The sequence below is a fragment of the Rhinoderma darwinii genome, chromosome 5 (assembly GCF_050947455.1).
Source record: "Rhinoderma darwinii isolate aRhiDar2 chromosome 5, aRhiDar2.hap1, whole genome shotgun sequence".
NCBI lineage: Eukaryota > Metazoa > Chordata > Amphibia > Anura > Rhinodermatidae > Rhinoderma > Rhinoderma darwinii.
Window position 1 is genome coordinate 33284398 of NC_134691.1, and position 24589 is coordinate 33308986.

Consider the following 24589-nt stretch of genomic DNA (forward strand, 5'->3'; position numbering starts at 1 on the left):
GCGATCACAATGTGCCAAATGTATTAAAGTGGTGCCTGCTATATGATAAATTTAGCGCTTTTAACAGACATCTTAGATACTTTTTATTCCTTATACCCCTCTTGGTTTGCTTAGTTTATGCCACAATTTTGGCACATGGGGTCATTTTAAGCCATTCCCCGTTTCTTCTAGACCACACCTCTTTTCCTCCAAAGCCACTTTATCGAGTGTGCCGAAAAATGTGTCTAAAAAAGTTGATAAATGTGGCACACAACCTCTATGCTAGAATTCTGATGGATTTTGAATAGTAAATTTGTCTGAATGTCTTTTGGACGTAGAAAATGTATAAAAATCTATACTTGCAGTTAAAATGAATGTCCACCTGTGAATGGCATGTTACAGTTTACATATAGAATTTATGTACATAAAAGTTGAGTAACTTCATAAATTGCTTTATTTATATTGTACAGATCCTGATCTACAATCTGTATTACAGAGCTGCATTCTTAATTCTGCCGGTATCAGAGCTAAAGTCTCACAGCATTCCGTGCTGGCTCAATATGTCTACGCAGAACTATCTCTGGAGATTTATGTTCTATGAAGTGTCATCTTTACACCAATCACTGTACAATACTATCTGTAAATACAAACTGTTTCACTACATTATTGGAGCCAAGCTATCCTGGAATGCCTGTGTCGGACTGTTTCCAATCACAACCAGAAGGACTGTGTATGCAGTTCTGGGCTATAATTCAGGCTGCAACTTGGGACCAGGGGATTAGAAGTAATGCAATAGGGAATATTAATTTATGCAATTATTACTAAAATAAAAGTATAGAAGTGACAGCACATCATATTACGATAGACAGTATCAATAACTACAGTCTCTCAAAGAGAATTTTAAAGAGGACCCGTCATCTCTCCTGACATGTCTGTTTAAGTAAATGCATGTATTCCTTATGAAATAACAATTCTGGATAATCTTTTCTTAGAACTCTACGTTGTGCCGTTTCTCTGTTATTCCTCCTAGAAATGTATTAATAAATTGCCAGCTGGGTGTTGCCAGCCAGGGGTGTTTCCCTACACAGACTGACACCGTCCAATCAGTGCTGAGACAGTGTAGGGACACAAGGGGAATGGTTACACCCAGTTGTCAATTTATTCATACATTTCTCAAAGGAATAACAGAGGAATGGCACAACACAGAGTTGTTCATACATTTCTCAAAGGAATAACAGAGGAATGGCACAACACAGAGTTAAGCCAAATTCAGACGAACGTGGCGAACCTCGGAAGTGGAAAAACAGCCGTTTTTCACATCCGAGTTGCCCCTGTGCATGTCCCGTTTTCACGGATCCCCATAGACTTGAGTCTATCGAGGGATCTGTGAAAACGGAACAAAATCGGACATGTTGTATCTTTCAACTGACCCTTTACACGGTCCGTTGAAACAATGGCTGTGTGAACAGCCTCATTGAAATACATGCGTCCGTGGGATAGCCGTCACATGGACGTATTCTACGTACGTCTGAATTCTGCCTTATAAGAAAATATGTTCCTGAATTGTTATTTCATGGGGTCTATAATGATTTACTAAACTAGACATGTCATGAGAAGATCACACAGAGTTTTTTGGCAATAAGAAAAAATCTGCCTCAAAATTCCTTCAGGATTTTGAGGCATATTTTGGAATACAAGCATTTTTTATGCATTTGTTTACACGTATTTGAGGCATTTTTTGACGTTTTTTTTCTCTATTCAGGGCTGTCATCTATTAGTCATAGTGGTCTCTTACTCTGGAGAACCTGACATGTCTGGTCATTTCAAAAACTTCAATGTGAGCTGGCACTGCAGGAGAATTAAGCATTTGCTTCTTGATTCCTCTACAGATTACTTGGGGTTTGCTTGGGGTCCCAGCAGTAGGATAATGTTGTGGAACACCCTTGCGGGAATGACTTCTAACAAAGGGAAGTTCTTCAAAGCGGACTACCCCTTTATCTTTTATTTATAAATGCTACTACCTGACTATCCAGTCTTTGCACTATCCTCTCAAGGCTATGCCTTTATGTGGGCTCTGTGTTTTCTTGCTCCTCTTACTTACTTTTTTGTTACACTGTGTTCTGGCAGACCTCCATATCTTACTGTCCCTTCCCCCATATTCCACGACTCTCTATAATTTGGATTCACCGTTAGCTCAGTTCTTCCTGTCAAATTTTGCAACAAACTGTATACAAAATCGAACTGGGCAGACAGATAACTTGTACAATGCACTGAAGCTACAGAATACATACTACACAGGAACCTAAGACAAGTCACTCAGGAGAAGAAATAGCAATTACTGCTAGAATAAAAACCAAAAATATATGCCCCCTGTCACAGATAGACGAACTCTCAGAATAACTGAGGTTAAAAAACAATAGATGTAGCTAAAAGAATCCATGATGTACTGCAAGATATATACAAAGACTAAAAAATAAAAAAAATGGATCCTATAAAAACACATAAAGAATTTTCAAAGTGAACTTTTTAAAACATTTTTCTCAGTCAAGCATCAGATTCCTATTGCTAGATTTTTGTCTCCTGGGAATTTCTCAAAGCTCATAGACTTGCTCAGAGCCTCAGCTGTAATGGTATCCGATGAATTGCCACTGACATGTTTGACACTTGATATGGAACTATATTGCAAATATTACTTTTGCTTCTTGATTTGAAGCTTGGCTACTGTGAGAACATTGTGCCCATGAGAGAGTTTTTGTATTCTATGTAGAGCCCAAACTTTGTAATATAGACAGCAAATTCCTTCTTTCCTATGCTAATGTTTCTCAGCCTTTCTTCTTTAGCCCAATATTTCCACTTTATATTTTGTATATAGGATTTCAAAGATCTCATGTGAACATCCTTTTCCCATATGGACTGCATTATTACATCATGTTATCCTCCTTTTTATCAGTGGGATTTTATAGGTGTAAATAAGTCCAGTATTTTTTATTTATGGATTACCGATTTAGATAACAGCGGCCGAACCACATTTGGGAATTCTGTAGTCAATAAATGCTGTATTCTTTATAGATATGACTTAGCCAAAATAAATGTGTTGAAGGATTTATAAGTATTGCATTGCCAATAATAGGATTCTATTGTAATGGGTTTAGCATTGTGTATGAAGTATTGTCTGATTAGATATATTATATATATGCAAGGTATTTGCCTGTCACCTTGTATGCTTTATTAACCCCTTAACTTCTGGTGTATAGTGTTTTTACGTCGGCCGTCCAGGGTAGTTCTTCTGAAGCGACGCGTTTCCACGTCGGCACTTCAGAAGAACTTTCCCTGCATCGTGCGGGGTGCTGCTGAAACCCGGGCTGTTAGTAACAGCCTCAGGTTTCAGGGCAACGATCGGAGACCACTAGCAGTGGTCTCCGATCATATTTAACCCCTCAGATGCGGTGCTGAATAGCGAGCGCCGCATCTGAGTGATTTTTGAGGGATGGGGCTCCCTCTCTCATCCCACTGGCATCACCGCGTGCATCGCGGGGTGCCGATGGGTTCTATGGCAGCCTGGGGGCCTAACAAAGGCCCGCAGGTCTGCCTTCAGTGATTGCCTGTTCGGCTATGCCAGAGGCATGACCTAGCAGGTGCCTGTCAGTTTTACACTGACTGGAAATAATACACTGCAATACCGAAGTATTGCAGCGTATTATAATAGCAATCAGAAGTCTGCACAGTAAAGTCCTCCAGTGGGACTAAAAATAAAGTAAAAAAAAGTTAAATAAAGTTTGAAATAAATAAATAAATGTCCCAAGTAAAAAAAAAAAAGGAAAATAATATAATAAGGGTTCCCTTGTTTAGGATCTGTATCTATTAGCCAGAAAGCTACAATGAGTGTCCCTCACTCTGAATGACTCAGCATGTTCATGACACATTCAACCCATTGATTTCAGCAGGCACTGTGAAATGGTTAATTTCCTCTGTCATGGTGCTGCAGTCACGTTGATCACTTGCTGTCGGGTTCCAACATAGATTACAGACGATTGCTAGGGGTCGCAGTAGCGCATCACCATGTAATCATGATATCCCTGGAGAACCATTCCAACAGAAAGGGATTGTCCAATGTGAATATCCTCTTTAATTTAAAAGGGTATGCCCATCTACCAATGTTATGGCTCACTAGGATATGAACATGGGAGAGGCACTCCCAGCCACCAACCATGTAGAGTACTACAACACAGCACCAAATAGCGCCACTAATATGACACGAGTATTTGGACCTCTACCTCTCAGTAAGTGATGGCATGTCCTAGAAATATGCCATACTTAGGACAGGAGTGGAGGAGAGGTAACAGACTGAAAGCTACGTAATGGTAAGAGCAGAGTTCACAGCAGCACAGAATCTGCACGCTCCTCTCCTGAAATACTCTGTGCTGCTGTGAACTCTGCTCTTACCATTACGTAGCTCAGTCTGTTACCTCTCCTCCCCTCCTGTCCTCAATAACACCTTCACATGATTGGCAAGTCACCACCCTGCACAAGATCCGCACGCTCATCTCCTGAAATACTCTGTGCTGCTGTGAACTCTGCTCTTACCATTACGTGGTGACAGGCCAATCATGTGAAGGTGTTATTGAGGACAGGAGTGGAGGAGAGGTAACAGACTGAGAGCTACGTAATGGTAAGAGCAGAGTTCACAGCAGCACTGAATCTGCACGCTCATCTCCTGAAATACTCTGTGCTGCCTTAAACTCTGTGGACAGGTCAGGATCCTGTTTCTTTTAAATGCTGCACTGTAGCGCAGCCTTATATAGTGGATCGAGCGGGTTCCCCAGCAGCATTTAAAAGAAACAGGATCCTGACCTGTCCACAGAGTTTAAGGCAGCACAGAGTATTTCAGGAGATGAGCACGACCGGCCACGGGCAGCCGGTCGTTTTTCCGAGCCGTGCTCCCATTATAAAGTATAGGAGCACGGCCCGTAAAATAAAAAAATAGAACATGTTCTATCTTTTTAACGGCACGGGCACCTTCCCGGGAGAAGATGGGAAGGTACCCGTGGCTAACAGAAGTCTATGGGCCCGCTATTTCGGGTCGTAATTACGACCCATAATAACGGGTGTTTTTACGGTCGTGTGCATGAGGCCCCGTAATGACGGGTGACTACGTGTGTGCACCCGTCATTACGGCAGCGTTGCTAGGCGACGTCAGTAAATAGTCACTGTCCAGGGTACTGAAAGAGTTAACTGATCGGCAGTAACTGTTTCAGCACCCTGGACAGTGAATTCCGATCAGAATATAGAGTAACCAGTCAAAAAAAAAAGACGTTCATACTTACCGAGAACATACTGCTTCCTCCAGTCCGGTCTCCTGGCCGTTGCCTTGGTGACGCGTCCCTCTCGACATCCGGCCCGACATTCCTGGGTGACGTTACAGCCCATGTGACCGCTGCAGCCAATCACAGGCTGCAGATGCCTCTGCAGCCAATCACAGGCTGCAGAGGCCTCTGCAGCCAATCACAGGCTGCCCCGTCAGAAAAGAAGGTCGGACTGGAGGAAGAAGAGGGACTCGTCACCAAGACAACGACCGGGTACGTATGAAATGCTTTTTATTTTATTTTTAATCAGCAGCCTCTTTCCTCTATCAGTGATTGATAGGGACAAGTAGCTGCCGATTTGTATAATATTTTTGACCAGGTTCGGTCAAAACGGGTTCGGCCGAACCCGGTGAAGTTCGGATTCGCTGCGTACCAAACTTTTCTTGATGTTCGGACCGAAACCGGGTTCGGTTGTCCCGGTTATGCTCATCTCTAATTAGGACATCAGTAGCAGTAATATCTAATTAATTGGGTTGGTATGTTAGATTTTTGATAACAGGATCTGTCTGAGCTCCAGCACTTGTGGGATTTAGTGGTAAAAGTGGCAATGCCGTGTGGTTGTGTTGGTGGTAGTTTATATTACTACTGGGGTGAGTAGTCAGGGTTATCTAGCTTAGGTGGATTTAAATGCTATGGACACCTTTGGAGCTTTTTTTTTAATGAAATATACGTATTTTCACCTAAAAAAAAATCCTTCTTTTTATAATTGGGTTTTATTAAAAATGTTGAATCATTTCGTTTCTGCAGCTTCTATGTATTGCAACACAGAACAATCTGCAGAATGCTGTTCTCAACCAAATATTTCAGAGAACTTATCTGACAGTTCGGTATCCAGCAACTCCTGTGGGCTCCTGAGCGATCATCTAAGCTCAATTCTGATCAAAGTTGATCCGATGAGCTCTCTGATGGATTTGGCTATGAACCAGATTCTGCAGTTTGCTATGTACAGATGTAGTCGCCTTTATCTTGACTCTTAACACATTAAATACACAGTAGCAAGATCCTTTATCTGTTTTTTTTAATGACTTTTCAATGGTTTTTGTTGTATGATATTACGCTGCAGCACGTTATCAGAGTCAAGATAAAGATGGCTACATCCGTATTGTCAATCATAGAAACTGCAGAAGCTACACAGTATAACGTTTTTAATAAAACCCAATTGTTAAAGTGATTTATAGTTGAAAATACACATATTTTATTACGGAAAAAAAAAGCTGAGTGTCTATAGCCTTTAAATCATTACATATCCAAGACTGGATTGGATAACTGTTTGACCCCCACGCGCTGAAGACTCTGTCTGAAAAGACATAGCGAAACCGGTTAGTATTTGCATGGAAAACTGGGCAATTTGGGATAGTCTATCTAGTCTGTTATTCCGGAAGTCCATGGAATACTAGTTTTGGGTTGACCTGGGGTCCAGTTTGAAGTTCTCCTGGGGCTTGAGTGCAGTCCTGGTAGGCTCTGGTGCCACCATCTACATACTTTATACAAGTTTAACTGTCCATATTCAAAATATAATGGCAGAACTCCCTACAGTTATATGCTGGTCTGAATAAGGCTTAACTACTAGTAATAAAAACAAAAAATTCACTAAGTGCACCAATACGATGAAACCTGACAAACTGGTATGCATAGTAGCTGTAGTGTGAGTATTTAACTCACCGTTTTGAGCTGCGTGATCCATCAATAGCGGGTCATCCCTTCCTATTTATCTAGCATTCTACTCATTAATTTTGTATGGACCTGACGAAGAAACCGTTGTTGATTTCGAAACGCGTTGTCCCTGAATAAAAAACAACCTTTTTAAATTAGTTTCGTTATTCCTAAGAGACTGGTGGCAAATCTACGATAAGTTCATTCACTTTATATTTCTACTGCATAACTAGTAGTAAGGCACATCTTTATTTATCTGTGTAAATGGAGCCATCGTTGTGTCTGAATAATCAGGTTTTTCAATTCTATTTAATATTTCATTGATGCTTGTCTACATATTTGACTGTTTTCTCTTATACTATCTGCGCTGTTATTTCATTGCATGTTTCGATGTGATGGGTTTTTAGTAAAACATGCACAATGAAGATTGTTGCTTCATCTTTACTCAGGTTATCTGGGATGAATGTACCACCACCAGTAGTCAGCAACAAGCATTGGTTAAGGCTTCATTTTGCTACTGATGGTAACCATCGATACAGAGGATTCAGCGCTCAGTACCAAGGTATGTAGAAAAGTTATTAAGTTGAGTTATTCATTACAATTTATTCAAATAAATTCATATCCTTAAATTAAATTTTCCATGATTTTCTTTCATCACATTTACTTTTTAAAAAGATGTTCTTGTCCTTTAATTAACAGAATAAATGGTATACTGTTTTATTATTGTCTTAGTCCATATAAATATTTATTATTAGCAGTATCATTATTATTATTATTATTATTATGACAATGATCATCATCAATATTATTCATATGAAAGGAATCTTATCTTTCATGATGATACTAATATATTTAGTAAAATAATTTAAACAGATTGGTACACATAGACAAAGAGCTCATGTACATGTCCAAATGTCTATGTACAACCTCTGAGTTGTATAGAGCTGTAAAATGGCTTGTATAGCAGTTTGTGTCTTCAATGTCATACAGAGGCATACAGAGGTTTTTTTCTACAAGATTCCATAAGAATTGTATAGAAAGAAATGGTGGTATGTTGCATTGGACTCCGTATTACAAAGATATTCTCCCCTAAAAGCATTGCTTCTAAGCAAGAGTATCTACGTAATAGGGTGCCATACATAGGCACTATATGGCAACACACTGTGTGCCTATGGCTCTGTATTACAAAGCTGTATGGACTCCATGTGCCACCATTTAACTTTTGTACGCATGGCTCTGGCATGTCCATGGAGTCTTACTAAATATTATCCAGGATTCCACCAAAGCATGAAGCAGGATGATAACAAAGAAGGGACAGTTCTGCTTCCCAATCGAGATATGTATATTATTGTTGATGGTTTTACTTTAGAGTAAATGTTATTAAAACAATAAAAATGCATATTTTGTTTTTTATATATTTTCTTATTTAAATGGGAAACACTTATTCTTACTCATGGCATTAGAATACAAATGTTATCTATACATAAAATTGCATTGAAATATTAATATAAAGGGCACAACATTAGAATTATTGAAATAATACACAAAATGAATCACATTTACATTAGAAAATAATTGATCAAAATTTTTTTTTAAATAAAATGTCCAACAATATATTTAATTAGTCTTTAAAAACTGCTTTCCAAAAACCATCTTTCATGTGGCTTGTTGTTCAATAGTGTTATATGATATGATTAAAATCATAAATTCTAAGTTAGTAGTTAGTTATAATATTACCCTTCCGAGTGTTAATTTATTTGCAAAACATCTCTGTGCCAAAATAATCACTTTACAGCCTACAAAAATACAAAGTAAGACTCTATTCATCCTTGAGCAGAGTTCTGTCCATTGGGGTCCATTAATAAGTGTGTCAAAAACACAAAATGTATTATACGTGAATAGAATTCATTAAGATTTGGGATTCTTTTGAAAATGGGTCACTCATAACTTTTATGGCTCCATTAAGAAAAGAAACCATGAGCAGTGAGAACGCAGCCTAATTCCATAAACTGCTACATATGAACGAATTGCAATGCAATCTAAAGTTAGATAAATAAGAAGCATGGGCTGTCACAATAGGTGCGCCGGCGCAATACAAACTTGGGAGTTATGCAAACAGCCTAGCTCACTTTTATGGGAGTTACGGAAAGAGCGTAGCTCAGCAAACTCAGCTGCTTTCATACTCCCTGCCAACTTGCCACATATTTTTCCGCTGGATGTGGCAGTCAGCGGGCGTGGGTTGTGTCCCCCATTATCGAGATAGAGCTGGGATATCTATCCTTTAATTTTAAACATCTCTTTTAAAAATATGTGTATGCAGGGAATTTGAAACTGTGTATCAGAAAAACAGCCTTTGACAAACTTCTGACACGTCATAGTGACATGTCAAAAGTTTGGATTGGTGGGGGTCCAAGCACTGAAACTCTCACCAATCGCAAGAATGAAGCAGCTGAAGCGCTCGTGTGAGCACTCAGCCACTTCATGTCTTTTCGGCTTTTTCCGGAAATAAATGTATCAGTGTACGGACTCAATAGAAAGCCTATGAGACCGTACTCCGATACATCGGCTTTCCAGAAAAAGCCAAACAGACACGAAGCGGCTGAGCGCTCACACGAGCGCTTCAGCTGCTTCGTTCTAGCGATTAGTGGGTGTCTCAGTACTCGAATCCCCACCGATCCGATCTTCTGACATGTCACTATGACATGTCAGAAGTTTGTCAAACGTTTAGCTACACTTTAACCACTTTAAAGATATATTAAGAAAATGGTCAGCACAGAATTTTGGAACTAAAACTGGCATGATGATAAAAGGTGGAGATTAATTTTAAAGTTGCTCTTTCATGTCTCCTATGTACCCCTATTTTAGGGCTGCTTAAGAGATAGGAGGAGACTCTTAGATCAAGAGATATACAGTATATTTCTGTAATTTGATTTAGTACTTACCTGTAAAAACGTTACCATGAATCATTCCGAAAGCCTGTGAGTTCTGCTTCCTCTGCCCACACACCGTGATTGTATAAAGCGAGGGCTGTCAAACTCATACAAAAAAGCAGTCAGTCACTGTATGTGGGTGGGGGAAGCAGGACTCACAGGCTTTCTCTATGACTACTGGCACTGGCAGCATTTAAAAGGCTTATTATATAAAAATACTGAATAAAATCATAGCAAATTATACATACCCAAGCTCGGTGCCTCACCCGTTACCATATTCTGTAATAAGATAGGAAATCTGATAGAAACACTTTTAAACTTTGCAATATTTAGAATTGTTGAATTTTTTAAAATTTGCGCCTCAAAACCATTGTATTATTTAAGACAATAGTATACAGTTAATATTTTAAAATTATTTAGTAAAGGCATACCCCCTATTATAATAATTTTTGTTACTTGTTTAATATACATATTCATCTATTTCATTAAATCATGATATTTTTCAGAAAAAAAATCTGATACTTTAGAGCTGTGTAAAAAAGTTCTAAATTAAATTATATTTATAATCTTTTACATCGTTTCATTTTTATTTAATTATTATTTGTTGTATTCTGTTTTACTTTCCTTTTTTCTTTTATGTGTGGTGTATATTAAGAGTCAATGTTTTACCAATATGTATCTTTTTATTTTTTTATTTTATTCTCTGTGTGCCATTGAACTATAGTTTTTTTTTTTTTTTGTATCTTAAAGATTATTGTGACATTTGCTATGGCTGAATAAGCAGCACATTGAATCCTTGTTTCAGAGCTGAATATATTTTATTTAGTAAGGGTTTAGCATAGTTTGCCAAGGATCGTAATTAGCAGTTACCCGAAATTCTATAACTTTAGAGCAGTGTACAATCACTCTTAAGATAGCATCACAACTTTTAAGCAATTAAGCGTTTAAACTATATATATATATATATATATATATATATATATATATATATATATATATATATATATATATACATACATATGTATATATATATATATACATGTACGTAATTATTATTTTTAGCGTTATTTAATTTAAGATCATGTTAAATGTACAGTAATTTATGCATTCTGTCATTTTTTATTTAATAATGTATCTCTATATGCATAATTACAGTATCTACATAATATATTAATAGCAGAATTATATGTGTTTTTTTATACTTTTATTCATATACCTATCTATTAAAAAATAGAAACTTGAATAATAAATTATAGAATAGATTTGAATAGATAACTTGCTTCCATGAAAATAATTAAAGTGAAGCATACGCAACTTTTAAAGGCCCTCATATTGGTTAAGACTAGCGACTTGACATTAGTGACATGAACTCCACTGTGAGTCCTAGAGAAATCATAGTATTTTCAAGACTGCACCTTGACACAAGGGACCTTGCGATCTGTTTTAAAAATCAAACTTTGTGTGTCACACATTCAATACTGACAGTAATGTTTCAAGATGACAGTCACTCCCTAATGTTAGAACGATGGTATCTTTTTTATTTTTCGTATGGGACAGGGAGTGTATTTGAGAGAGGAGATTGGATGTGTCCTTATCACAGTTTGTATTTAAAGATAAGTTACAAGTATATATAAAAAGTGCCTCCAAGTCATGAGATCATATAGCCTTAATATAGAATTAACCATTTTCAGTCTTATAGTATATTCTATATCATTTTATACATTTCATTTTATGATGTTCAGTTTTAATAAGGTTTGTACAAAGCATCTGTTTAGAAATATTTGCATTACATGTTAAAGTTACATAGGTGTTTTCATAAGTCATCCCCATCATAGTTATCACCACTGAGGACTCTGCAATGTTTTTAGATGAGTATGACAGCATGCTATTTGCTTTAATGAAGATTTGAGTCATACCTGTCACAAAGTCCTGGATTTAAATATACTTTGCGTTCCTAATTTATTAACTATCTCAACTTTTGTTGGCCATAGCTTGGTAGAAAATTAATAGGAAATCAAAAACTGCATAAAAAAAATAGGAATTAAAAGGGGACATGTAAAAGCAGCCTGTTCTCTGAATTACATAATAAAACGCTATGAATTAAAAGCAGCATCAATTAAAAAGAATGAAACTAGAGAGAGGGCAAAAAAAGAATGAAACTAGCATCTGCACGAAAAATGCACCTAAACGGCATGTGTGAACATACCCTAATAGATGGTATCTTTGATTGAACTAATTAATTAATTTTGTTAAAATGTAAATCATTGTATATGTTTTTAATATTTTGATTATTGAAAGATAATACAGCATAGAGAGATTAAATGAATGATTCTTTTTTTTCCCGGAACGTTGAACCAAACGCTATTTTAGAAGATGAGGTGAACATTTTTTTAATAGTTAAAATGATTATGTTAATTTAGAGAACAATATAATATAACAACTTTGCAAATGTTCTTACCAAAAAGGTAAACTGTAGATTAAAACATAATAAGTATTATAACTGCAAGTACACATAACAATTTATTATTATTATTATTATTATTATTATTATTATTATTATTATTATTATTATTATTATTATTATTTAATGTAACTTTGGAATTTGCCTTTAATTTTTATTAAGTAAATATAATGATTAATTATAGATTTTTTTAGTTTCTTCTGTATACCTGTTATTCAAGTAAAACATGCACTATATTAGGCTTCTATATGATAATTACTTCCATTCTGCTATCATATATGCCTCAACAAAAAGATGGGGGAGGGGGTGGCATCAATGAAAAACTCAATAGGGACCACTCAGGAAATGTTTTAAAATATCATAGTTAGGGTATGTTCACACGTAGTGTTTTCAGCCGTAATTCGGGTGTTTTACGCCTCGAATTACGCCTGAAAAAATGCCCTTAATACGCCTACAAACATCTGTCCATTGCTTTCAATGGGTTTTACGGTGTTCTGTGCCCACAAGGTGTAATTTTATGCGTCACTTTCAAAATACGGCGCGTAGAAAGACGCCCGCGAAAAAGAAGTGCATGTCACTTCTTGGGACGTTTTTGGAGCAGTTTTTCATTGACTCCATCGAAAAACAACTCCAATAACGTCCGTAAAATACGCAGCGAAAAACGCGAATTGCTACAAAAACGTCTGAAAATCAGGAGCTGTTTTCGCCTGAAAACAGCTCTGTATTTTCAGACGTTTTTGGTCACTGCATGTGAACCTACCCTAAAGGTTGGATAGCTTATATTGTGATAGACTTAAGTAACATATACCAGAGATGTGACATGAAGTACCTGGGTCCCATTGCAAAATCTGTAATAAGATCCCCCACCGTCCTTGTGCCAATCATAATATTGTTGACTTCTTTTATGGCCCAGGTGTGATTGCAACTAGAGATGAGTTAATCAAGTTTTTTACAAATTTATCCAAAAGTTATATATTTTACCTAATCTGAAACATTTGGGACTTGTCCCGCACAAATTGCTCAAAATGGCGACCACCATTTTGCAGATTAGAAGAAAACAAGAAGACAGAGAAGAAGGATCACATAGAATCACATGACTTCTGGCCGCGGCCCGGCGGGCTTCCCCATAATGCCTTGCAGGCAGCCCTCTAGCATAGCCAAATATGAGGGATATAGGTGTGAGTCACTAATGACTCAGTGGATGTCAGTCATATGAGTCATAGCCACATTGAACAGCCCGACCAGGAAATGCTACTGCAGATAGAGAGTGGATTAGTGTCAATGAGTGTGTTTTATAGTGTGGAGAAGAGAATAGAATATTAGATTTACAATTATTTGATAGAAGGATAGATTTTAGAGAAAAATTAGTCAATGTCAATGTGTTAGTTCAGCAGGGACAGGCAGCCATTGCTGTGAGCGAGTGCTGCTGCTGCTATACAATGCTTATATTAATTTGTAAATCACCAATCTTCATCACATAATTCACAAATCTTCAATAATTTAAATTCTGGTGCTGATAGCGCTTCTGCTGATACAGACGTCATGGATGTGACATCACTCATTTTTTTGCATATATCTAATAAGGACACCAACAATTGATGTATTGTTCTACATCGAGCATTTATTCAGTGAAGTTATACTTCAGTCTGTGTCCAAGTGACAATTTTTTTCAAATAAATAGATTTTATTTTTAAATCCTGGTGCTGATAGAGTTTGGCTGCCTGCTGATACAGACATCACAGATGCCATTACTTCTTAAAATAAAAAAACATCAGATAGTGCAGTGTGTTTCTAAACAGGCTGTTTGTTACCAACAGCTATCATCCATTTACCCATAGCCATATATGTTGCTGTCACTTCGACATTACTACTTCTGTCTCGGTGTTAAAGAGCTTGAAAGGGGTTGGATATACAGATGTAGCCATTTTTAGCTTGACTTTTAACGCATTAAAGACACTGTCAGTGGCAGATTAAGTAGACCGTAGGCCCTGGGCTGTTACCCAAATTTGGGCCCCCCTTCTCCACCGCCGCCTTGTAACTATTGTTTACACTTTCTTTTTATCCAGACATTAACAAATGGGTGTTACTAGTCCCCTTCAAAAAAGGCTGTGTCTCCACATACTGACAGTGCTTTAACCATCGCTGACAGTATCGCACCGTGTAGGGACACATTCTCCTGACAAGGGGAATAGTAACACTTATTTGTCTATCAGTCCTGGACTGCACAAAGACTTTTTGTGAAATACAAGGATTTACTATAATAAACATGTCAAGAGAGATGACAGATTGTCTATAAATCTAGTGACTCACAGGTGATGACGTAGTTATTTTTCCTCTTTTCTTCTCCACCCGGTCCAGACTTCATGATGACTTTTGCCGGCCATGACCAATTTCTGCAGAATTTGCCACTCAGATGTCTTTGGCTCCTCACTTTTCCAACATTTCCACACCTATAAACAAAGATAATATTATCATGGTGCCACACACTGTGCCCCTAAATATAATAGCACCAAACACTGCGCCCCTGAATAAAATAGTACCAAACGCTGGGCCCCTAAATATTATAGCACCATAGACTGCACCCCTGAATATAATTGTGTCAAACACTGTAGAGTAAAGCACCACATACACACAGCCCCTGTAGATAGCACCACACACAACACCCTGTAGATAGCGCTACACACAGACCCCTGTAGATAGAGCCACACACAGCCCACTGTAAATAGCGCTACACAGCCCTCCCCCTCTGTAAATAGCATCACATAGCCCTCCCCCTCTTGTATATAGTGCTACACAGCAATCCCCCTTAGATATAGTGATACACAGTGCTCCCCCTTCTATATAGTGCTATAAGGCAAATCCCCCCTTGTATATAGGGCCACATAGCGCCACCCCCTTGTATATAGTGCTACACAGTGCCTCCCCCTTGGACCTGCAGCTCTTGTAATTGCTCAGTATAATGTCCCCCATAGCTGCCCCCACAGTATATTGCCACCCATAGCTGCCCCATACAGTATAATGCCCTCCATAGCTGCCTCTACACAGTATAATGTTCCCCTTAGCTGTCCTATACAGTATAATGCCCTCATAGCTGCCACATAGTATAATGCCCTCCATAGCTGCCTCTACACAGTATAATGTTCCCCTTACCTGTCCTACACAGTATAATACCCCCATAGCTGCTACATAGTATAATGCCCTCCATAGCTGCCTCTACACAGTATAATTCCCACCATAGCTGCCTCTACACAGTATAATTTTCCCCTTAGCTGTCCTACACAGTATAATGCTCTCCATATCTGCCTCTACACAGTATAATGCCCTCCATAGCTGCCTCTACACAGTATAATGTTCCCCTTAGCTGTCCTATACAGTATAATGCCCTCCATAGCTGCATCTACACAGTATAATGTTCCCCTTAGCTGTCCTACACAGTATAATGCCCTCCATAGCTGCCTCTACACAGTATAATGTTCCCCTTAGCTGTCCTACACAGTATAATGCCCTCCATAGCTGCCTCTACACAGTATAATGCCCCCATAGCTGCCACATAGAATAATGCCCTCCATATCTGCCTCTACACAGTATAATGTTCCCCTTAGCTGTCCTATACAGTATAATGCCACCATATGTACGTATCTAATAAAAAAAGAACATAATTACTTACCTATACTCGGTTCCCACGATGGTGGGGGATGCTTCTCCTCCTCTGCACTGTCCCGTGAGTGACTCGGTGCAGACAGGTGCGATGACTTCACTACATCGCGCCTGCCTGCGTCGAGCCGCTCACGGCAGAGTGAATGCTGGAGCGAGGCTCCAGCATTCAACCCAATTGAATCTGCGTCCTGCAGACACAGGTTCAGTTGGAAGCGGGACCAGCACGGTCCGCAGCTGTAGTTAGTAGCGCTAGAGCGCTGCATAGTTTTTTAAGATTATATGCGGTTCGGGCGGCCATGGGCCTCCTGTGAGCCTCAGGCCCCGGGCAGCCGCCCAAACCACCCATATGATAATCCGCCATTGTACACTGTGACAAGAAACTTTAACTTTACTTTTTCAATGGCTTTTGTTGTGTGATATCAGGCTGCAGCAAGTTATCAGAGTCAAGATAAAGATGGCTACATCTGTAGCACAAGGAGACTTAGGAGTGTCATAGACAACTATATAGGGCAATCAGGACACTTTCCCTATGCAACATATTCATTTGGGCCAAGTCGAATCTGGTGGCCTGTTTAATAGAATCGGACCTGACACAAATTTTAGGAAATTTGCTTATCTCTAATTGCAATCTCTGCACCCTCTATAGCTAGTCCCCTTATTTATACCATGTATTTTAGATAAACTGAATTTAATCTGATTATTGATAATTTCCTTCACAATAACAGTGCTTTCTATATATCCTATCATGATTTAACTTTTCACTGAGAAAGAACTAATATATACTGTATGATAATATATACTATATATATATGTGACAAAATTTACTAACTTTATTTTTTTTCTACATTTATTTTAAATAATTACAATTATATCAATATTTATTTTAGCCTTAAAACTTTTCTTAAAGGTTTTTACAAAGACAATAAATATATACAAGCATTTGTTTTCTAAAGTATTGGTAACATATATTTTCCTCAAAAGAATAGATTAAATTGAAACAAAAAAAATTAAATTAATTAAATATTATAATATATAATAAAACTTGAAATACAACTTTTAAATAAAACTTTAAAATGTATACACTTTATTTATTAAACCTGGAAATGTGGACACATGAGCTCCTTTATAGGTTAAGTACTATTTTGTTCCTGCTTAAATCTAATTTTAATAGCAAACAATAACTAAGGAACTTCAACGTCATTTCATTTGAATTTTATAATTTTATTGCTTTCCTTTCCTATTTGGATCTGTATTTTCATAGATTGCCACTAAAAACATAATGTCAAACAAACCTGCTATATGAAAAGGTGAAGATATAAAAGGATCAAAGCATCACTTTATTGGTTATAGATGGGGAAGATGCAGGTGGCAACTCATGTACCAAATATTACATGACACATGTTCAAATGAGTTTCCCAGAGTGGAAGTTATATTTATGTGCCCTAATTGGGAATATGGATAGACATTGTCTTGATGGAACAAACCCATTTAATTTGATCTATTTAAAAAGAGAAGGTAAAAATCTCCAGTATCCCAGTGGAAAATATCATCAAACATAATATATGACACAACTTTCTTCTCTTACCTTAATTTACACTTTCTATGCATTGTCATTGTTAGTTATCTGTCTACCATATTAGGGAATTCTGAGTAAATAGACAGAGGTCCGTCGTTCTGGAGCCTCCTATATTACTTATAGCAGAAAGCAGCTACAAAGACTGTCTGTCTGTGGAGGACGCACAGTGTCCATGCATTTCACAGACATGCTAGTTATTTAAATGGAACAGTGTAATGCTTCACTTCCTCTCTGATGGTGCGGCACATCAATTTAACACTTGCTCCAGGGTTCTCCTAAAGATTACACATTTTTGATGGAGGTTCTAGCAGGAGGAGGTCAGCTTAACATCAAGGACAAAAAGATATTGTACAAAGTAGACAACCTCTTTATCACAAGAAGCTTGGCATGCCCATTTTATCAATATGCATTCATAGTAAAAATGCTGCCAAGACAGTGGGAATTGGGACATATTTAGCCATCACATCTGTCCTTTAAGATATGGCTATTAGTATAAAATATTTGTATGTTGTGAATAAATCATTAATTTAAAGCATTCTAAGAAACCAATAGAGTGTATTGACCAGTGTCCTGAATGACCGTTCCTTATATTCTCCCAGCTTTAATAATGTGATCAGTCCGGTACTCCTCCATAAGAACTGGCAGCCTGTCTGTCTGAAGATTCTACCTAAGATAATATACCTAATATTTTAGACTGAAATGACTGAGCAGTGCTGCTCTCTATCAAGCTCCAATGTGATATAGTTTAATACTTAATAGAAAATTACATGTTCAGCAGGCAAAATAACTCTCCTCCAGATAAGACCTATGTTTATGTGTGGGCAGTGTCTCTCCACTCTCTTCCGTCCTCCTCCTCTTCCTCCTCTTCCTCCTCTTCCTTCTCCTCACACAGTCTATGTGCAGCTCTGCTCTGTGTGACATGAGTCAAATCTGCATCTACTTCCATGTCTTAAAGTTTATTGTTTTTTCAGTGAGTGCAGAGTTTCTGAACAGTTACAGACACTGCATAAGGGGAAAGAGGGGTCTGGTAAATAGAGAGAAAGACTTTTTTTCTTTGACAAGAACATATATTACAAAGTTTATTACATTTGCATACACAATTGATTTTTGAAAGCATTATAGGTATGCTTTCAAAGGGTTTTCACCACAAAACACATGTGTGATCACTGGGGGTTCCGACAGCTGGGACCCCCAGCGATGAGGATAACGGGGACTGAAAGTCCCCCAAAGTGTTTCCTGAGAATGGAGCACAGGGGCGCATGCTCGGCCAGCACTCCATTCATTTCTATGGGACTTCCGGGACCACTGTCTCTGGCAGCTCCATAGAAGTAAATGGAGTGCTCATGGAGCTCTTCAAGAGACTTTCGGTCCCCCACTCTACTCATCGCTGGGGTTCCTAGCGGTCGGACCCCCAGCAATGACACATGTATTTGTGGGGAAAACCCTTTAACTATCTAGGGTTATAGGTTACACTGCCATAGACAACCCCAGAAAAGTGTACAAATGTAACATAAGCATTTTCTTTTTTTTTTAGCTACTTAATATTTATTTTTACACATACTCACTTTACACGGAGTATGTATTTTAGTCTCAGCAAGTGACAGACTTTGGTCAGTTTAATTTTAGGATCTTGTGTATGTTGCATCACGTGGCATATCACAAGTAACATTGTACTATTTCAAGAAGAGTGAATTATATCATTGGTCTTCAAGTGGATTTGTCCTGATAGTGAATCATGCAGGTGAAGTGCTCTATTTTGATATATACAGCTCTCAATCCCTTGGGTACTGCAGGCACACTCTATGTTAGAACAAGAAGTATTTATGAGACTGTTTTTATGGATCCTCATGCTCAGAATTTACAATAGGAGATAAAACAAGCCTATTTTGTGACTGCATTATGAGCAACAGACTTTAGCCATTGCTCATGGTACAAAAGTCACTGCACAATTTCTTTAATGTTATAGTTGGAGAACACAAGATCACCAATTCAACATAATGACAACTATATACATAATACATACTATTTAAACTTGATAATTTTATAACATTTACTTTATCAGTGATTAATGTTTGGACAATTACAATTCCACCATTCAAAATGTAAAATAATAGCATACTTAATAATATTATTGTATTAGCAAAATGTTTCTTTTTGGATTATGGTAAAAATAGAAGACAGGATGCGTAAAGGAATATTCCCGTCTTACACATTTATGGTATATACATGGTCCCCCGACCTCGTCCCGCCTCCTGTATCCTCACCAGCCTATGAGGGTCGGTACTGTGGCATTCAAACTCTACCATTACATTGAATTAATTTCCAGTCAAAACAGTACTGAAAGAATACCTTCAGTTATACTGAAATTTTATAGAAAAATTATTGTAGTGCAGGAGGGTGCACAATAATCGTTCTTCTAAATGACTTGTGCTACCGCTTCTGCTTCCTACTACAGAACCGACCGACTGTTGTTCGTGCGACCGGCTACTCATAACTCTGCGTTCTGCTGTGTATTCATGGCTCCCATATACAGAACGACCACAGGCGGTGTAGAATGCAATGTGATCCTACAGCGCTGTTCTGGATACCGGAGCCATGGACCAAGAGCAGGACGCTCTGTCTCCTAATGCAGAGTTATGAGTCACTGGCAGCGCGGATTGTAGATAGTCTGTGCTGTAGTAGGAAGCAGAAACGCTAATATAAATCAATTAGAAAAGCGATTATTGTGCAGACTCCTGCACTTTAATCATTTTTCTATATAATTTCAGTATAACTGGAGGTACTCTTCAATAGGCTCTGTTCACACTACCTGACATCAACTTTCTGTTATATTTATTTTCCTTCCAATTAAATGTAATTGTTGGTGATTGATTGATTGATTGATTGATTGATTGATTGATTGATTGATTTTTTAATTTATTGTTATGTTAATTTGCACAAATGGCCACATCACCTTGTAGTATAGAGTGAGCTGAATAATTTTCGAGTTATCATACTTTTGGGTTTACTTGACTTAAATTTATTTGAGAGGAGGGGCTTGACTTAGCAATGGTCTGCAAACATTTGTAAAACTACAACTCCCAACATTGAGATGAAGTACTCTATAGAGAGGAAAGTGGCATTTAGGTAGAATACAAAGCACAATCACTTTAGTTAGCTGAGATAACAAGTAACAAAACCAATAAAGGTATTCTGCCAACATCTTATCTTCAAGGTACACAATAGTTGGCCCCTTTTCTTATGACAGTTTGGTTTACTATATATTTTTTTCTTAACATTACACAACTGTTTTGGATGAAGTGGTAAATAATCCAGTTACATTTTATTAAAGATGCAGGTTTCACCGTCTATCGGCAATCCCCTTCATCCAAATGTGTTATTCTGTGAGAACTACAAAGTATCACTTGTCACTGCTGCCAATCTGCATAACTATGATGCATTGCTTTAGCTACGAGCAGACTATGTCCAAGAAATCTTCTGGGCTTTCCTATCATACAGCTTGTTCTTTCCAGCAGAATATGGAACATATACAATTCATGTTTCTATTTTCTAGTTCACAGCAATAAATCTTACACAAAGCCCAGGCTCTTTACAACAGCAATACTGTTGTGATACAAAAATACTACAATTAATAGATTTTTTTTTATTATAGAGTGTTAAATTAATTAATCCAATTTTGGGGGGAAATGATAAGGCAGATGTATCAAAGATTTGTAATTAATACATTAATAAAATATATTGTTTGGGCAAAACACAATATTTATGAATCCCTTGCAGCACTTTTTCTGACAGAGATGAATTGATTGGAAAGAGTGGGCAAAATTGGCAGAAAACATTGCCTGTTCTATAGTTATATGCCATTAACCAGCCTGTGAATACAGGGACTTGCAAAACTATTTACCCCTGTTGTTTTTACTGTTTTTTATTTATTTTTTTGTCTTACGACATTGAATTAAAATACATTTTTGGGTGGGTTTGTACCGTTTGATTTACACATCATGTCTACAGCTTTGAAGGTACAAATTTATTTTTACTGTGATACAAACAATAATTTAGACAAAATACAGAGAAATTTAATGTGCATAAATATTCACCCCCTGAAAGTCAATACTTTTTGGATTTGACCTTTTGCTGCAACTACAGATGGAAGTCTCTTGGGTTATGTCTCTATTAGCTTGGCACATCTAGACACTGGGATTTCTGCCCATTCTTCCAGGAAAAACTGCTCCAACTCTTTCAAGTTAGATGGATTATGTTGGTGTACAGCAGTCTCCATATCATGCCACAGATTCTCAATTGGATTGAAGTCTGGACTGTGACCAATTAATTACAAGACAGTTAAATGTTTCCCCTTAAACCCCTCCAGTGTAGATTTAGCAGTATGTTTAGGGGATTTGTCCTGCTGGAAAATGAACCTCCGCCCTAGTCTCAACTCTCTGGCAGACCGAAACAGGTTTTCCTCTTGAATTGCCCTGTATTTACTGCCATCCATCTTTCTTTCAATCCTCACCACTTTTCCAGTCCCTGCCCCCACAACATAATATGCCACCACCATGCTTTACCTGGGGGAATGGTGATCGTGGTGTGATGGGAAGTGTTGAGTGTGCGCCACACATAGCGTAATCCATGATGGCCAAAAGTTCAATTTTAAGTTCATCTGACCAGAGTACCTTCCTCCATTTGCTTGGGGACTCTGCCACATTCTATTTGGCAAACTCAAAATGTGTTTTCTTATATTTTTCTTTTAACAATTGCAATTTCTTCCATAAGGCCATGTCCACACGTAGCAGAATTTTTCCGCTGCAATTGTTGGTGCAGATTCGGGGCAATTACGCAACAAATTTTCACTAACATTTGCATATTTGACAGATAATTCAGACATTGCAGATATCACAGTGAACTTGCCACAGATTTCAGTTTTTGGATTGCAAAGGCTGAAATCCGCAGTGAAATTCTGCTGTTTCTCCGCAACATAATGAGCATGCTGCGGAGGGAAAATTCTGCACCGCATCCTAATTTTCGCACAGTTATTTTTCGCAACGTCTGAACTAAGTTTCCTAAAAATATATAGAAACAAATGTAAAAAATGGCTGCTGCAGAATTCCACAGCGGACTGTCCGTAGCGGAATGTAACAGCAATTCCACCACGTCTGTACATGGCCTAAAACTCCACTCTGTGTACGGCTTATAATGGTCCTATGGACAGATACTTCCATCTCTGCTGTGACTCTTTGGAGCTCTTTGAGTATCATCGTTGGTGTCTTTGATGAATCTCTGATTATTGCCCTCCTTGCCCGGTCTGTGAGTTTTCGTGGGCAGCCTTCTCTTGTCAGGTTTGTAGTTATGCCATAATATCTCCATTTTGTTATGATAGATTCAATGGGGCTCTGTAGGATGTTCAAAGTTTGGGATATTTTTTTATAACCCAACCCTGATCTACACTTCCCCACAACTTTATCTCTGAACTGTTTGGAGAGCTCCTTATCCTCCATTTTGCTTGCTCAATGGTGTTGCAGATTATTTAGGGGTTTCATAGTTTATATATATATAAATATATATATATATATATATATATATATATATATATATATATATATATATATTATTATTACTATTATTATTATTATTAGTAGTAGTATTATTATTGCTATTATTTTTCCAACAAGGTGTTTTTTTTTTCAATCCACTGTAACAATTTCGACTATTTTGTTAGGTCCATTAAATAAAAATCTAATTTAAAATCCATTTTAACTCCAGGTTGTATAGCAACGGGAAAAACACTAAAACGGGTGAATACTTTTGCAAGGCACTGTATTTCTATGACTAGGAATATATATTTTGCTTGGGCCAAATTTTCACTTTTAAGTATCTTTAAAAATCAGACGTAGCACCTATTGTGTTGCCTGTAGGCTTATTGAATGCAGCAGGCACCACTTCTTAAACCTTAAATGACCAGCCTATTTTGTTTCTTAATAAGCAAGCAATTTTTTCTTTTTTTTCATTGTCACATTCAAAGAGACATAACTTTTGTATTTTTACATTAATAAAATTGTAAGGGAACTTGTATTTTTGTTGGATGAGTTCTATTTTTTTAGGGCTATTTTGAGGTACACCTAATTTATTGATTACCTTTTATAATTTTTTTGTGGGGAAAGATAAAAAAAAGAATTTCAATGTTTTTTTTGCTGTTTTTTAATGTTTTTTTGAATAAGTTGTTAACTTTATTTTTCAGTTCAACACAACGTGACAATACCATATAATGTACACTTCTATATATTTTTTACATTATACAAAATAAAAACACTATTTTTTGTTTCTGTGCACTTTTTTTTATGAATGTTATTTCAAAATAATTAACAACGTTTTTAGTCCCACTAAGGGACTTTACGATGCATTCTACTTCTATAATGTTTTGATAGTGTATTATGCCGTGGCAGGCAGTATTGCCTGGGTATACTTAGTATTACCCAGGCAATACTGTCTATCACGGCATAATAGACTGCCTGTCAGTTTACATTGACTCTGGCAGGGCATAACAGGCATACAGTCATGGCAAGCAAGGGGGCCTGTGCTAGGGGGGATTGGTGCCCCCGATCGCGTTCACGGGCCACCGATTGGTGACAGAAGGAGCACCCTCCTGCTGTAAATATCTTAGAGGCCGCAGTCGCATTTGACAGACACCTGTGCTGGGCCTGATTTCAATACACTATGAAAAGGATTATTCATCAGAACGGCCCCTTAGTGACCTTGGTAAAAAGGCGTACCGGCTACCACTAAGGGGTTAATGCAGTTGTTTTTCAATGACACGTTTAGTAACACATTTTCATTACAATGCTCAAGTTGTTGTATAAAGGAAATGTATCCTCAGAAATTCTCAAATTATTTGAGGTTTTTGTTATAAATATATATATATATATATATATATATATATATATATATATATATATATATATAAAATATTTATTTTTTC

General features: G+C 37.5%; 1 protein-coding gene across 6 annotated transcripts in view; it reads left to right on the forward strand.

The window, feature by feature from the left end:
• CSMD3 (CUB and Sushi multiple domains 3) overlaps window positions 1–24589 on the forward strand; it is a 1175227-nt gene that overhangs the window by 491535 nt on the left and 659103 nt on the right. For all 6 annotated transcript variants that reach the window (XM_075825814.1, XM_075825808.1, XM_075825809.1 and 3 more), the window contains exon 6: window positions 7445–7557. In XM_075825814.1, the coding sequence (XP_075681929.1) occupies window positions 7445–7557 (113 nt within the window). The remainder of the gene's footprint in view (window positions 1–7444; window positions 7558–24589) is intronic.